The sequence below is a fragment of the Sorex fumeus genome, unplaced genomic scaffold (genome assembly GCF_029834395.1).
Source record: "Sorex fumeus unplaced genomic scaffold, SorFum_2.1 ptg000093l, whole genome shotgun sequence".
NCBI classification, from domain to species: domain Eukaryota; kingdom Metazoa; phylum Chordata; class Mammalia; order Eulipotyphla; family Soricidae; genus Sorex; species Sorex fumeus.
Window position 1 is genome coordinate 3,884,810 of NW_026606150.1, and position 14,924 is coordinate 3,899,733.

The following is a 14,924-nucleotide window of genomic DNA, read 5'->3' on the forward strand; positions in this document are numbered from 1 at the left end:
CCCCCAGTCTGAGTGACCCGGGGAACTAGAAGAGGCCTCTGCCCTCTCCTGCGTCTCCCCACGGAACACTTTCCATAGTGACCCCAAGACGCCTCACTGTCCCCTCCTCCCTTCCTCAGGTCAGGCGTCTGCCCACTCCTGGGGCCTGGGCTCTGGTCACTGGCAGCCCTGGCTGCAGAGTACCCTCTGCCCACTGCGTCATGCCTCGCCTGTCCCTCAGGACCAGGGTGGGTGGAGGCCGGCGGCAGAGGGGTTGATCCGGATGGGCGTGGGGCTGGCCGCGAGGATGGTTCCGGGAGCCAAGCTCCCGCTGCCCCCAGAGTGCTGTCAGCGACCTGGTAGGGCCGCTCTAGCCCTGTGCTGGGTGTTCCATGGGGTCTCCTGACCCTCGGATACCCCAGCTGTTCCGAGTGCTGGAACCTGGCAGCGGAGGCCAGGGGCAGCCCCCGAGAGGGCATCTCAGGCGCCCAGTGGAAGTCAGCGCTGGACCAGGCCAGCAGTAAACAGCTTCCCTGGGCGTGCCGTGTGGGCGCCATGTGGGCTCCTGCTCCCGGCAGCTCTCCCAGCTAGCCAGCCACCTCGGAAGGCTCAGAACAGCACCCGAAGCGACTGACAGGCACCCATCCTGGGGAGCTGGGTTTCTTACTTTCAGGAGATGGTCAGGTGCGAAGACCAGCCTTAAAACCACCAGCCCCAGCTGGAGAGATAGCACAGCGGGGAGGGCGTTTGCCTTGCACAAGGCCTGACCCGGGTTCGATTCCCAGCATCCCATATGGTCCCTTGAGCACAGCCAGGAGTAACTCCTGAGTGCAGAGCCAGTAGTAACCCCTGTGCATCGCGGGGTATGACCCAAAAAGCAAAACACACAAAAAAACACCAGCCCTGATGGGAAAACACACAGGAGGGCTTAAGTGCCACCTTGCAGGTGGCTGACCCTGGGTGGGTCTCCAGCACCCGCTTTGAGGCCAGAGGACCCGGGACAAGTGGAGGGTCTTTGGCCACTTGGGGACCAAGGGGCTGTAGGTAAAAGTGGGTCATGACGGAGGGTGGAGTTCCAGGACCAGCTGGGCCCTGGCTGCTGGGTGTGGGGGAGGGGGTGCAGCCTCACTCCCAAGCTGGAAGCGGACCGCGGGCCGGGGGTTGCAGAAGCAACCAAGCGAGACTCCCGCGACCGGGTCCCTGAAAGTCCAGGTTACCCTCGTCGATCCCCACCACTCGGTCTCGCTGTGTCACATCTCCGCAGAGCGCTGAGCCCGCGGGCCGGGCAACCCGAGCGCAGAGCCGGGGCCCGGAGTGAGCGCCGCGCCGGCCGGTTAGCGGGGCGCTGGCCCCAAGGAGGAGCCGGCGGCGACCCCTCTCGGGGCTCCGCGCCCCTGCCCAGCAGACGGGAGGCCACGGGGGGGAGGGGAGACCGGGCGGCGGTAGGTAACGCGCCCGCGAGGGTGCGAGGTGGGGGAGCGGCGCCGGAGGCGAGGGCGCGGCCCGGAGGGAGGCGCGGCGCCGGAAGGGTTAAACGCGGGAGGCGGGGGGCTTCTGGCGGCGGGAGGGGGGGGTCCCAGCCCCGGCCCCGGCCTCCCGCTCCGCCCCTGCCGCCGCCTCCGCGGCCGAGCCGGCACCGGCGAGGCGGTGCGGGAGCCCGGGCCGCCGCCGCCGCGGGGCCGACAGTGAGTGCGGGGCGGAGCGCGCGGGCGGGCGCGGGCGGGACTCCGGGGCCGGGGGGCGCCGCCGTCCGTGCCCGGCGCCTCCGGCAGTCGGGCGGCCGCGGGTCCCGCCCGCCCGTCACGCCCCGGGCGTCGGCGTGAAGGCGTGGGGAGGCGAGGGTGGGGGGGAGCGAGCTGCGGGCCGCCCGGGGCCGGGCTGGGTGCGCGGGTGTGCGCACACGTGGGCGGGGACCTCTGGGTGCCCGGGCCGAGCGCGCGGCCCCTGGGGGTGCAGGGGTGCCCGCGAGCCCGCCCGCGGGAGTGTGCGGGCGCCCCGCGCACCTGCAGCCCGGGCAGCGCGAGCGGCGGGAGAGCCCCCGAGGACCGCGTGGGCGCGCGGGGCTTTGTGCCCGCCGGTGGGTGCGTGGGCGCCGCCACCGCGATCCGGGGGCCGGGGGCAGACAGCTGTCCTGGGAGCCGCTGCACCGCCGCGACCCTGCTCTCGTCCCCCACCCTCCACCCCCTCCTCGGGGCCCCCCTCCCGTCACCCTCTCTGCGCCCGCCTCCCCCACCCCTTCGCCTCTACGGGATCCGCCCCTGGGTTCCTCGAAAGCCCCGTGGGGCGCTAGGGGACCCTGAAGTCCGCGGCCCATCGGAGCAGCCAGAGGCCACGAAGATGCTGCAGCCGCAGTGGACATGCGGGTTCCGCCCTGCGCCCTCTCCGCGCGGGTCCCTGGCAGCGCCGAGCGACCCCGCTTCCTCCCAGCCTCCTCTCGCCAGCCCCCGCCTCGCCCACCCACCGGCCCCTCCGGTCCCCTTCCTTCCCTCGCCCGCTGCCCTTCTCTTCTCCCACCTTCTCTCCCGGCCCGGGGGCTGAGGGCTGGCCGCGGAGGTAAGGGGGAGCCCCGAGCGAGCGGGGGCGCACTGGAAGCAGGTGCTCAGGGACCGAGGTGTGAGCGGAAGACATCTGTGGGCAGCGGGGGCCGGGCTCCAGGGCACCAACAAGGATGCAGGGGGTGGGGGCTGAGGGTGAAGGAGCGGGGGTGTCGGGCCAGCTATTGATCCCAGCATTGCTGCTTGTGCCCGCAGTGACCGCGGCTCCCCAGGAACTCCCGGCCGGGGCCCCCCAGGCGGCCCGAGGGAGTGGCCACCGCGGCCCCGGGCGCACCATGCGCGGCTCCACGCTGTTGGCGCTGCTGGCGCTGGTGCTGCTGTACCTGGTGGCCGGCGCCCTGGTGTTCCAGACCCTGGAGCAGCCCCACGAGCAGCAGGCCCAGAAGGAGCTGGGGGAAGCCCGAGAGAAGTTCCTGCGGGCCCATCCTAGCGTGAGCGAGCAGGACCTGGGGCAATTCATCAAGGTGCGTGGGTGGCCGCCTGCCCAGCCGGCCAGCGGAGGGCACAGGGTCCCAGGGCCCGGCCCCCCATTGACCAATGGAGGCAGGGTGCAGCTGGCAGGGAGCGGCGCAGGGACTGGGGTCCAGGTCGCTGTGTGTTCAGTTGGGGGGGATGCAGGGACACGGGGGTCTGTGGCAGTGGACTGTCCCCTCCACTCCAGGTTGATGCGGTGGATTGAGGGAAAGAGGAAGAAACAGCCCTGTCGGCTCCCCGAGAGCCGCCCCATTTCCCAGGCTGACTTGCTGGCTTAGGGGTGCAGGTAGAATACAGGGCGCCCCAGCAGGGGGCTTTCAGCTTCCCTCTAGGATGCCCACCTGGATTCCTGTCCATCTAGACTGTCTCTGCTCACTCCGGCTCCACACTGGACGGAGGCCTTAGGGAAGAGACTAAGGAACATGGGGAGGTGGAGGAGTGTCTAGGCAGGTACCACTGATCTCGGGGAGCTCCTGCCCCCTAACGCTTGTCCTTGCCCCTCCAGATGCCAGTGTCAGCGGCCCTCCCCGCCGGGCCTCATGCTCCAGAGTGGCACGGCCAGGGTAGATGGAGGTCATTGCGGGTTTTTGCCCAAGGAAGGCGCTGGGCACCGGCTTGCCCATTGCCCTGACATGCACCGCTGTGGCTTTGCCTGACTTCTGTTGCTGTCACCGCGCACGGCAGAGCCCCAGTGTGAATAAGGGAGGGCCTTTCTGGAAGAGGAAAGCTCCTGTCCGCCGCTTGCCCAGGGCAGTGGGTGTCCCTGACAAGTTCCAGGGTGCCAGGACTTGAGCCAGGCAGACACGGGGTGGGGCCAGGACACAGGCAGCCTGGCACCTCTCCTGTCACTCCCAGAACCAGAGCAAGACTCAGAGACGCCTGGGCAAGAGCGCAGGGCACAGGGGCAGAAAGTTGACCTACTTTACCTGTTTTATCCTCACAATGGAAATATCCTCCCCCGCACCCCCCCCCCCCCCATGAAAAAGGAAACTAAGGAGAGAAGCTGCTAGAAGGATGGGAACAGTCCTACTGCGGGCTGTCATCAGGAAGGGGGACTGCTAGGGGCTGCATGAGGGGTGACAGGCACATGTGACACCTGGAAGATGGGACAGACTAGGAGCAGGTGACTCCTGGAGAGAGCAAGGTCACCACCAGAAGTAGCATGAAGGGAATTTACCTTCCTCGCTGCACTATGACCTATGACCTTCTGCCCTGTGCTGGCCTTGCACCAGGCCAGCAGGAGCTAAGGGGCCGCGTGGGCCGTTGGAATAGGACGTGTCTTGCTGAGGGCAAGGGACTGGCAGAGCCGGGAGCAGGGCACCTGGAGGGACTTGTGAAGTGTTTTCTGGAACTGGGGGGTGGGAGGGGAGGTTAGCTGCTACCACCTCATCGTGAACGGAAATGAGTGAGAATAGACACAAAGGCAAAGGCGTGGCCCGAGGGAGTCCCTTTACTGGAAAGTGTCGCAAAATAAAACCTCACTTTGAATCATGCACTTCAGTTCTTGGCTTTATTAAAGATGACCATGACCGCAGGGGCTGGGATGGCAGCAGAGCTGCGGGGAGAGGCCAGAGCTTTCTCAGAGCGGGTGAGGGAGCGCCATGGGCCCTGACGGCGCATGCGGGCGGCCCCAGGTTCGATCCCCAGCACGACCCTAGCGCTGCTGTGGGTGGCCCAAGAGCCAAAAGCAAGAGCAAAACAGAACACCCGGCTTGAGTTCCCAAATGGGCGTCCCAGGAGAGAGGCCTGGAGATGCGGAGAAGGGGTGTCAGCAGGGGGGCTGTGAGGTCAGACCTGGAAGGCATGGGTGGGGCAGCTGGCCGGGAACATTCATTTGCAACAGGTCTTGCTGAAGAGCATCAGGGCAGAGAGAAAGAAGACAGTGTTTTGGCTTTGATGGCATCTGGTAGTGCTCAGGGGCTACTCATGGCTCCGTGCTCATCAGTGGCTCCTACTGGTGCTCAGGCTCAGGGGGTGGGGGTGGGGGGGAGGTTACGGTGCCGAGGATGGAGCTTCTGGCCTGCGCTCAAACCCTTGGAGCGTTCTTCCTGGTCCCCCCAAAGCAGGTCTTTTTTTTTTCTTTTCCCGCAAAGTAGGTCTTGATCTCTGCTCTTCTCTTTTTGTGCCTTAGTTCTGTGCTCTCAGGGGCAGCCCTCTGCAGCCCGTTAGACAACCCCCCCCACCCCACCCCCGACTCGGCACTTGGGGAGGCATGCTTTTGAACAGACCCCCCTCCCGAGTCAGTTAATGGAACATCTATTGTGTTGTGCAGGTTTGTTTGGGGTTTTGGCAGACCCAGCAGAACCGTCCAGGTAGGGCTGCAAAGTGGGATGGTACAGGGACTGGAGAGGTAGTTTAGGGTACGTGCTGGCCTCCACTCACCGCTGTTTGATCTCCAGCCTCTGGTTCCCAGAACATAAAGCCAGGAATAGCTCTTTTTTTTTTTTTTTTGCTTTTTTTGGGTCACACCCGGCGATGCACACGGGTTACTCCTGGCTCTGCACTCAGGATTTACTCCTGGCGGTGCTCAGGGGACCATATGGGATGCTGAGAATCGAACCCGGGTCAGCTACATGCAAGGCAAATGCCCTACCCTCTGTGCTATTGCTACAGCCCCCAAGAATAGCTCTTAAAGGGCACTGTCTGTGACCCCTCCCAAACCCCAAAGAATAAATAGATAAAATGTGATGGTAGGCGCTGGAACAATAGTACAGTGGTTAGGGTGTTTGCCTTGCACGCGGCCAACCCAGATTCAATCCCCAGCATCCCATATGGTCCCCCCCAAGCACCACCAGGAGTAATTTCTGAGCGCAGAGCCAGGACTGACCCCTGAGCATTGCCGGGTGTGACCCAAAAAGAAAAAAAACAAGAAAGTGATGGTAGATATGTGCCTTTCTGGAGGGAAGGTCCTTATCTTTCAATAGATTTATTTTTTGTCTGCACCCAATGGTGCTCAGGACTTAATCCTGGCTCTGTGCTCAGAGATCACTCCTGGTGGGGCCTAGGGATCATATGGGGTACCAGGGATCGAACCTAGGTTTTCCACACACAACGCAGGTCACTACTCCAGCCCTCACTAAGTCTTCTCTCAGGAAAGGGACTCCAAATCCGCTCCCAGAGAAGCAGGGGGAAGTGGGTTGTTGAAAAGACGGAGTCATTTTTTTCTTTTTTTTTTTTTCTTTTTGGGTCACACCCGGAGATGCACAGGGGTTACTCCTGGCTCTGCATTCAGGAATTACTCCTGGCGTTGCTCAGGGGACCATATGGGATGCTGGGAATCGAACCCGGGTCGGCCGCGTGCAAGGCAAACGCCCTACCCGCTGTGCTATCTCTCCAGCCCCAAGACGGAGTCATTCTTGGGGGCCGATGGTACCCTCAAACACTGCTCACTCTTGTCACTCTGATTCCTAGTACTACATCTGGTCCCCACCCCCCACCCCCAGCCCTCAAGCACTGCCAGGAGGGATTTCGAAGTCCAGCTGGGTGTGGCCACAACCCTGAGACAAAACAATTTTCATAACAGCCCTACGAGATGCTGGCTTCATCCTCCCCATTTCCAAGCCAAGGGCTTCACCTCCCGAGCCGTCTCTCTGGCCCGCTTCCACCCTATTCCCAACACCTAGAATGAGAGAGAGAATGAGCTGGCCCCAGGCCCCAGCGCAGCAAGGCTGGACCCGGCCTGGGCACCCCAACCACGGTCAGAGCGGAAATAGGATGGTCAGAGTCGGGCCTCATATACTCACTCCTCAGCCAAGGTGGCGAGCAGGACCGGAAGTGTGTGATGAGGGACAGCTTTAGGGGAGAGCAGAGAAGGGTGGCAGGAGTCAGGGCAGGAGGGGAGGCCTGAGCTTCCTCCTTCTGCACCTTGTCCCGCAGGAGGTGGCAGATGCCCTGGGAGGGGGTGCAGACCCCGGAACCAACTCCACCAATCACAGCAACTACTCGGCCTGGAACTTGGGCAGCGCCTTCTTTTTCTCAGGCACCATCATCACCACCATTGGTGGGAGACGGGGACGGGTGTGTGGAGGGGAGTCCGGAGGGACCGAGGCAGCCCCTCGACCTCCTGCCTGGTCCCCCTCTGCCCAGGCTATGGGAACGCTGCCCTGCGCACGGACGCGGGCCGCGTCTTCTGCATCTGTTATGCGCTGGTGGGGATTCCTCTCTTTGGGATCCTGCTGGCAGGAGTCGGGGACCGGCTGGGCTCCTCCCTGCGCCGCGGCATCGGCCACATCGAGGCCATCTTCCTGGTGAGCTGCTCGTACCCTGCATGTCCTCAGGATCGCACCCCTAAGTCCCTGACCAGCGCCAGCAGGTGTGAAAAGAGGGGACGGGGAGGAGGTGAGGGAGGAGGGGCCGGGTGCCTCCTCCATCCTCCATCCTCCATCCATCCTGCCTCTCCTTCCCCGCCTTCGCCCCCCACCCCAGAAGTGGCACGTCCCCCCGGGGCTGGTCCGGGTCCTCTCGGCGCTGCTGTTCCTGCTGGTCGGCTGTCTGCTGTTCGTCCTGGCGCCCACCTTTGTCTTCTGTTCCATGGAGGGCTGGACCGAGCTGGAGGCCCTCTACTTCGTCATCGTGACGCTCACCACGGTCGGCTTCGGGGACTACGTGGCCGGTGAGGCGGAGTTTCTTCCTTCCTTGCCTGCTCTGTGCCTGCTTGCCGGTCTACATGCATTTGGCCACGTTCCTCCTCCCCCCTCACCCCCCCCCCCCGGCCCCAGTGGCCGCTTGTGGAATGCTGCCTTCCTGTGAGTGCCCGGCTGCGTATTCCATGCACCCCGACTCTCTTGCCTTCCTGCACCCTCGCACGTGCTCACTCACTGGTTAAAGTGACCGTCAAGGGGGCTGGAGCGATAGCACAGCGGGTAGGGCGTTTGCCTTGCACGCAGCCAACATGGCCAACCCACGTTCGATTCCCAGCATCCCATAGGGTCCCCTGAGCACTGCCAGGAGTAATTCCTGAGTGCGTGAGCCAGGAATAACCCCTGAGCATCGCCGGGTGTGACCCAAAAAGCAAAATAAATAAATAAGGTGACTGTCAAACGCTAATTCTTTTTTTTCCCCTTTTTTTTGGGTCATGCCCAGCGATGCACAAGGGGTTACTCCTGGCTCTGCACTCAGGAATTACTCCTGGCGGTGCTCGGGGGACCCTATGGGATGCTGGGAATCGAACCTGGGTTAACCGCATGCAAGGCAAATGCCCCACCCGCTGTGCTATATTGCTCCAGTCCCAAATGCCAAATTCTTGTTCCCCGAGCAAGTGTTTATATGTGCCAGCCTGTGGGCACGTAACACTTCCTGCAGGCTTAGCTCCAAGAAAGAAGCTCCTTTTGTTTTGTTTTGTTTTGTTTTGTTTTGGGGCCACACCTGGCGGTTCTCAGCTCTTGTTCCTGGCTTGGCTCAGGGGACCCTGTGGGGTACTGGGGGCTGAACTCAAGTTGGCCTGGCCAGGGAAGTGCCTGGCCCGCTGAAATCTCTCCCCAGGCCCGCCAGGAGAGCAGATCTCTCAAAGAGGCTGGGAAGTGGGTGCCAGGATGAGCTTGTTTCTGGTGTTGCAGGTGCCAGCCCCAACCAGAAGTACTCCTTCTACCAGCCACTCGTGTGGTTCTGGATCCTTCTTGGCCTCGCCTACTTTGCCTCGGTGCTCACCACCATCGGGAACTGGCTGCGAGTTGTCTCCCGCCGCACACGGGCAGAGGTAGGCGGTGCAGGCCGGCGCCAGCGGAAAGTCAGCCAGCTCCCCTGCCCAGGGTGGGCCAAGCCTGGGATGAGGAGCTGATTGGGCTGGTGTGGGTGATGCCGTCCCTGCTCTGATGGTGGGGTGTGAGATTTTGGGGACCGGGGACAGGAGAGGGCTCAAATGCTGGAACATATGCTCAGCACGCTGGAGTTTTGGTTTTGAGGTTTGGGGGTCGCACTTGATGGTGCTTGGCAGAGGACATTATTCAGTGCAGGGATCAAGTGGGCCTTGTGTTTTTGTTTTTGTTTTGTTTTGGGAGGGTGACTTTTTGGGTCACACCAGCGATGCTCAGGGGTTACTCCTGGCTTTGCACTCAGGAATTACTCCTGGCGCTGCTTGGGGGACCATATGGGATGCCCGGGATCGAACCTGGGTTGGCTGCCTGCAAGGCTAACACCCTCCCCACTGTGCTTATTGCTTAGTGGCTTGTTCTTGCGCTACAGCTGGTGGTGGTCAGGGCTTACTCTGGCCTCCACACATGGGGTGACTCTTGGTGGTGCTCAGGGGACTATAGGGCACAGCAGAGATGGGACCTGGGTGGCAGCATACAAGGCAAGTGCCTTACTTGCTGTGTTCATTTTCTTGGGTGAGCTCAGGGTTACTCCCTGGCACCCCTGGGTCCCAGCACCACAGAAGCAGCCCAGAGCATCCTTGTGGGTGGCACTGTTAGGAGTGGTTCAAAAGTCAAGTTGTTGTTTTTTTTTTTTTTGCTTTTGGGGTCACACCCAGAGATGCACAGGGGTTACTCCTGGCTCTGCGCTCAGGAATTACCCCTGGCGGTGCTCAGGGAACCATATGGGACGCTGGGAATCGAACCAGGGTTCGTCGCGTGCAAGGCAAGCGCCCTACCTGCTGTGCTATTGCTCCAGCCCCCAAAAGTCAAGTTTTATTTTATTCTATTTTATTTAGGTTCTGGGGGTCAAAAGGTTTAGGCCCAAAACTTTTATTTTATTTTGTTTTCCTGGGTGACTCACCCAGTGAGATGCTCAAGAGTTTCTCCTGGTTCTGCACTCAAGAATCACTCCTGGCAGTGCTCCGGGGACCATGTGGGGTGGCGGGGGACTGAATCCGAATCAGTGGCAGGCAGGCAAGACAAGCGCCCTACGCACTGTACTATTGCTCCAGCCCCAAGTTTTATTTTTTAAGCAGGAAGGAGGCCCAGTAAAATGCGAATATCAGGGAAATAGCAAATAATGTCTAGTGCCTCCCAGTTGTCCCCTGGATATGCTCTTCCAGAGATTTTTTTTTGGGGGGGATCATTTATCTGAAGTTCCCATTTAACTAGATCATTTGTAGGCGGTCACCCAGCTTGGCTGAGAAAGCCCAAAGGTGTCTGGGGGACAGAGAAAAAAGAGCTGAAATAAAACGCGGTTTTTCTCAGCAAAGTGCTGGGCCAGGGCTGGAGAGATAGCACAGCGGGTAGGGCGTTTGCCTTGCACGCGGCCGACCCGGGTTCGATTCCCAGCATCCCATATGGTCCCCTGAGCACCGCCAGGAGTAACTCCTGAGTGCAGAGCCAGAAGTAACCCCTGTGCATTGCCGGGTGTGACCCAAAAAGCAAAAAAAGAAAAAAAACACTGGGGGCTGGAGTGACAGCACAGCGGGTAGGGCGTTTGCCTTGCACGCGGCCGACCCGGGTTCGATTTTCAGCATCCCATATGGTCCCCTGAGCACCGCCAGGAGTAACTCCTGAGTGCAGAGCCAGGAGTAAACCCTGTGCATCGCCAGGTGTGACCTAAAAAGCAAAAAAAAAAAAAAAAAAGTGCTGGGCCGGAGGGGCACCCGTGCGGGAGGGAGGGGGAGCCTGGCAGGGGAGGACCCGCGCGGACCCCGCTCCCCTCCGTTCCTGCGCGCAGGTGGGCGGCCTCACGGCGCAGGCGGCCAGCTGGACGGGCACCGTGACGGCGCGAGTGACGCACCGCGGGGGACCCGGGGCCTCGGCGCCGCCGCTCGAGAAGGCGCCCCCGCGGCCGCCCTCCCCGCCGCGAGCCGCGGAGCCCCCCGAGAAGGCCGCGCCCCCGTCCCCGCCCACGCCCACGCCGTCGGCGCTCGACTACCCCGGCGAGAACCTGGCGTTCATCGACGAGTCCTCGGACACGCAGAGCGAGCGCAACTGCGCGCTGCCCCGCGCGCCCCGGGGTCGCCGCCGGCCCCCCAGCGGCCCCCGCAAGCCCGCCAGGCCGCGGGGCAAAGGCGCGGCCGTGTGACGGGACCCCCGGGACCCCCGCCCGCCCGGGTCTCCCCCAGGGATGCTGTCCGAGTGCTTTCTCCCCGGCATGCTCTGCTTGTGTGACCAAAGAACCCTCTTCTCGACCCGACGGGCGCCGGCGACGGGGGGAGGGGGGCGGGGGGCGCGCACCCATCTGCAGACCCCGGCCCGGCCCTCACATCTCACGACCGTGCCTCAAAGCCTGTATCAATAAACCTGCAGTGTGCACCTCGGCGGGCGGCTGTGCGTGCCTGCGTCGGGCCCCCGGGTTGGGGGGACCGGTCAGGGGGACAGGCAGGCGCCCCACCCCAGGCCACTCCTTCCCGCGACTGGCCAGGTTGTGAGGGGCGGGGGGAGGGAAGGGGAACTTTGGTCCTGCAGCGGATTTGGGAGTTGGGCTTAGGATCAACCAGTCTGGCCCTGCGGCTTGGAGAGGGGGTGGGGGGGGTGCTGTGGCGTGACCCCTCCGTCTCGAGACCCCCCTGGGCCTTCTGGAACGCGACCTCCCCCACCCCTCGCCCCATGCCAGTTGGCCACAGAAACCGTTGGGGCTGAACCTTGGAGGAGGAGCTTAACAAAGTAAGACCGCCTCCCGCCCCCTACTTAGACCCCAGACCAACCCCAGGTGCCACCCTGTCATTCAGCTTTGGGGTTCTAGGGTTGCCCACACCCTCCTCTACTTACCTCAGCCCCCAGTCCGGGCAACTGACCCCCATCCCTCCCTCCCTCCCTCCCCCCACCCTGTGATTTCCTCCTTTTTTTTTTTTTTTTTTTTTGCTTTTTGGGTCACACTCAGCGATGCTCAGGGGTTGCTCCTGGCTCTGCACTGAGGAATTACTCATGGTGGAGCTCGGGGACCCTATGGGATGCTGGGAATCGAACCCGGGTCGGCTGCGTGCAAGGCAAGCGCCCTCCCCGTTGTACCATTGTTCTGGCCGGTCGGCTTCCCTCCTTGTATACAGGTGTTGGTTTGTCCAAGTCTTTGTACAAGATGAACCCGCCCGAGGACATCCGGGATCTGTGGACCAAGGCCACGCTGTCACAGGTGGATGGGTCTGTGTCCCTGAACATAATCTATGAAGACCTCGAATCACAGAGCAGTTACTCAAGTTCCAAGACTGATCCTCAGTGGAGCGTCAGCAAAGAGTCCCTCATGCACATCTGGAAAAGACCGGAGTCCGAAGAGAACATCTCGCTGCAAAAGTCCAGCACCTTCACGGATAAGATCAGCCTGAGGAAGCTGTTAGAGCGGGACAAGCCTATATACAGGTCAGTGAAGCCTCCCCGAGGCAGTGGGGGGAATAGCCAGGGCCTCAGTTTTATGGGGGGATGTTTGGCTCACACCTTGCAGTGTTCAGGGATTATTCCTGGTTCTGCACTCAGGCACAAGAGCCAAGAGCCCTACCTGCTGTACTACCTCATTGGTCCTAGGGCTTCAGTGTTTGTTGCTGTCACACACTGCAGCACTGTCCTCCCATTTTTCATCCATTTGCTCCATGGGCATCAGTAACATTGCACAACAAATTGTGAGACTTGTTACTGTTTTTGGTGTATCAGTTGCCGTGCTGGGTGAGATACTCTTGGTAGCCTGCCAGGCTCTCCGAGAGGGGTGGAGGAATCGAACCCGGGCAGGCTGCTTACAAGGCAAACACCCTACCCTCTGTGCTATCGCTCCAGCCTCCATTTATGGAATTGGGGAGGGGAGGTCTGAATCATTCAGACTTTAAATCAACCAGACATCCTTGGAGCGCCCCCTACTGGAGGTGCTGATTGAGACCCTGTGGGCGTGGTTTACCCGCTCAGGGGACTCAAGTTAGCTTGGTAGGACCAGGGCTGTTTGGGGGGCGTGAGGGAGAGGTGGGTGAAGTGGTGGCCATTCCCAACCATGCTCAGGGACCACTCTTGGAGGGGGTCCAGGGACCCTATGTGGGTGGGGCATGGAACCAGAGTTGGTAGTACCATAACGTAATGTTATCTTTCCAGCCCTGAACTAGTGCTTTTATTTTTTAATCATTTGTTTTTATTTTTATTTTTTTCCCCACACCTGGTGGAGTTCAGGGCTGACTCCTGTCTCTATGCTCAGGGATCATTCCAGGCAGGGTTCAGGAGACCATACAGGGTGCAGTGGTTAGAACCTGGGTTGCCCAAGTGCAAGAGATACGCAAAAAAAAAAAAAAAGCAGAAAGAATTGAAAACAATTTCCATTGAAGTAGGACTTTCGAGTACCAGGTGCCGGGCAGTGAACTATTTCCACATCATTTCCTTTGTAGGGGGCAGGGGATAGGGTTTTTTTTGGTGGAGAGTGTCACACCCATCAGTGCTCAGGGGTTACTCCTGGCAGTGCTCAGGGAACCACGTGGGACACCAGAAGTTGAACCAGGGACAGTTATGTGCCCTACCCACTATTCTCCAGCCTCTTGGGGGTGAGGGTTTGGGCTATAGCTGCTCAGGGATTATTCCTGGCTCCATGCTCAGGAATCAATCCCAGCAGTGCTCAGGGGATTCTGTGGTGTCAGGGATTGAACCCAGGTTGATAATGTGCAAGGACAGTACCTTACCCACTGTGCTCTCTCTCTGATGCTCACTACATCTCCTTTTAACTTCACAATTCCCATAGAAAGCCATCCTGTGGTCCCACTTAATATTTTTGATTGGGAGCTGGAGCGATAGCACAGAGGGTAGGGTGTTTGCCTTGCACGCGGCCAATGCGAGTTTGATTCCCACCATCCCATATGGTCCTCCGAGCACCATCAGGAGTAATTCCTGAGTGCAGAGCCAGGGGTAACCCTTGTACATCGCCAGGTATGACCCAAAAAGAAAAAAAAAAGAATTTTTAAAATTTTTGAGCCACAGCAGTGCTCAGGCATCATTCCTGATGGGGCTCAGGAGGTGGTGGTTTGGGGGGCTCGAGTTTGAACCTGGGTTGACTACATGCAGAGCAAACACACTACCTACTATACTGTAGCTCTGGCCCCTACTTTTCCTCTTTTATAAATTACACTTAAAAATGCATGGGGGGGGCTGGAACGATAGCACAGCGGGTAGGGCGTTTGCTTTGCACGCGACTGACCTGGGTTCGATTCCCAGCATCCCATATGGTCCCCTGAGCACTGCCAGGAGTAATTCCTGAGTGCAAAGCCAGGAGTAACCCCTAAGCATTGCTGGGTGTGACCCAAAAAGAAAAAAAATGCATGGGGGTGTGGTGTAATAGTACACAGCCTTGTACATAGCTGACCGGGTTCGATCCCCGGCATCCCATCTGAGCCCCCTAGCATCATCAGGAGTAATTCCTGAGCATCGCCAGGTTTGACCGCCCCCGCCCAAAAAAAAAACAAAAACACAACGCATGGGGGAGGGTGGCAGAAAATAGTACAGTGGATAAGGAACTTGCCTTGCACACAGCTGACTCAGGTCCAATCCCTGGCACCCCATATGGTTCCCTGAGCACCACAGGAGTGATTCCCTAAGCATAACTAGGAGTAACCTCTGACCACTACTGGGTGTCACCCCAAGAAACAGAAAACAAAAAACTACACGGACATAAACTTGGCAGTGCTAGGAACTGCACCGGCTGTGTGCTCAGCCACTCCTGCAAGTGGTCACAGGGCCATGTGGTGGCCTGCATGCAAAGCCTATGGAGCTTCAACCACTTTTTTTTCCCTTTTTCTTTCTTTTTGGCTTTCCGGCCACACCCAGCAGTGCTCAGGGCTTCCTCCTGGCTCTGCTCTCAGGAATCACCCCTGGGCTGGGCCAACCTCCTCTTAAAAAAGATTTTGGAGGGACAGAAGCAATAGTACAGCGGTAGGGCAGTTGCCTTGCATGTGACTGACTCAGATTTGATCCCCGTCATCTCATATGGTCTCCCCAGGACTGCCAAGAGTAATGCCCTGAGCACAGAGCCAGGAGTAACCCGAGTATTGCTGGCTGTGACCCCCCCAAAACAAGATTTTGGGGTCTTTGGGCCACACGC

General features: G+C 60.2%; 1 protein-coding gene across 1 annotated transcript; it reads left to right on the plus strand.

Annotated features, from left to right (window-relative positions):
- Window positions 1-1,646: 1,646 nt before the first annotated feature.
- KCNK4 (potassium two pore domain channel subfamily K member 4) lies at window positions 1,647-11,076 on the plus strand. Its single transcript, XM_056131750.1, has 8 exons — window positions 1,647-1,664; window positions 2,730-2,998; window positions 6,885-7,008; window positions 7,095-7,255; window positions 7,434-7,620; window positions 8,263-8,285; window positions 8,545-8,703; window positions 10,602-11,076. Coding segments are annotated over exons 1-8 (1,275 nt in total). The 5' UTR covers window positions 1,647-1,663; the 3' UTR covers window positions 10,953-11,076.
- The last annotated feature ends 3,848 nt before the right edge of the window (window positions 11,077-14,924 follow it).

What these genes read in the sequence shown, in the direction of transcription:
- KCNK4 (XM_056131750.1), top strand. An exon ending in CTTCGGGGACTACGTGGCCG is followed by an intron (nt 7,621 to 8,262) that starts GTGAGGCGGAGT and finishes TTGTTCCCCGAG; the next exon opens with CAAGTGTTTATATGTGCCAG. An exon ending in CCCGCCGCACACGGGCAGAG is followed by an intron (nt 8,704 to 10,601) that starts GTAGGCGGTGCA and finishes TCCTGCGCGCAG; the next exon opens with GTGGGCGGCCTCACGGCGCA.